Here is an 810-nt window from a genome sequence, read left to right on the forward strand (position 1 = left end):
GGCTGCTGCTGCTGCTGCTACGGCCGCTCGTTGTGTGGTGCATCCTCACATTGCCGAGTTTGCTGACCTCTACTGAGATTCGTCTGCGTGGTACGCTTGTACATGTTGAGTCCATGAATATTGCACTACGTATCAGTGAATGTAGTGCTTTGATTAATAGAATAAGGAAATACATGGGTTCAGTATATTTTTCTTTTTTCTCATCTTCTTTTTCTTTCTTAACTTTTTCTTTTTCTCTTTTTTTTGCTTCATTTTGCTTTGTTAAATTCCCATCCTTCTTGTGACATACTCCTGTGCTAAGACGGCAAATGTCAACCCCAACCCATCTTGGATCCAATCCTTTACCCAATCACTTGGATCAACAGACTCACCGTCATCCCCCAAATGAAAAACAGAATCCACATCATCATGCCTGCCTGAAACCCATCGTGCCCATCTCAAAGGAAATGGCTGAGACTTGCTCACAATGGTAATATTATTCGTGATATCCTTCAATATCATTGTGAAAGTAAACGAGTTGCTGTTGTTACCTTCAATATAGGCGGGGCCCATATTATCTTCTTCATTGGACTGCTGGTCAACGTTGCCTGATGTGATGGGCTGTATGGAGATAAATACATTGGACTTATTGATCTCATGGTCAGTAGACTCCTCGGTGGGAATATGCAGCTTTTCTAGATCGACGATCTGTAGGTAGTGCTTAATTGAGCTTTCAAGATTGGCAAAACACAATTTCTCCCCGTCAATAGCTTTTCCGCTAAACATGCTCAATTCATAGTACTCAGAGCTTTTATTGTGTTCATTTTTATG

The 810-nt window shown here is 41.2% G+C and overlaps 1 protein-coding gene across 1 annotated transcript; it reads right to left on the minus strand.

Moving 5' to 3' along the window:
* Window positions 1–261: 261 nt before the first annotated feature.
* METBIDRAFT_11741 (Mtc1 family protein) lies at window positions 262–765 on the minus strand (the record flags this gene model as incomplete). The annotated part of the gene is made up of 1 exon (XM_018854075.1): window positions 262–765. The coding sequence occupies one exon, from the start codon at window positions 763–765 to the stop codon at window positions 262–264; it is 504 nt and encodes a 167-aa protein (XP_018711689.1).
* Between the last annotated feature and the right edge of the window lie 45 nt (window positions 766–810).

This window comes from Metschnikowia bicuspidata (genome assembly GCF_001664035.1).
Source record: "Metschnikowia bicuspidata var. bicuspidata NRRL YB-4993 chromosome Unknown METBIscaffold_3, whole genome shotgun sequence".
Classification (NCBI taxonomy): Eukaryota; Fungi; Ascomycota; class Pichiomycetes; order Serinales; family Metschnikowiaceae; genus Metschnikowia; species Metschnikowia bicuspidata.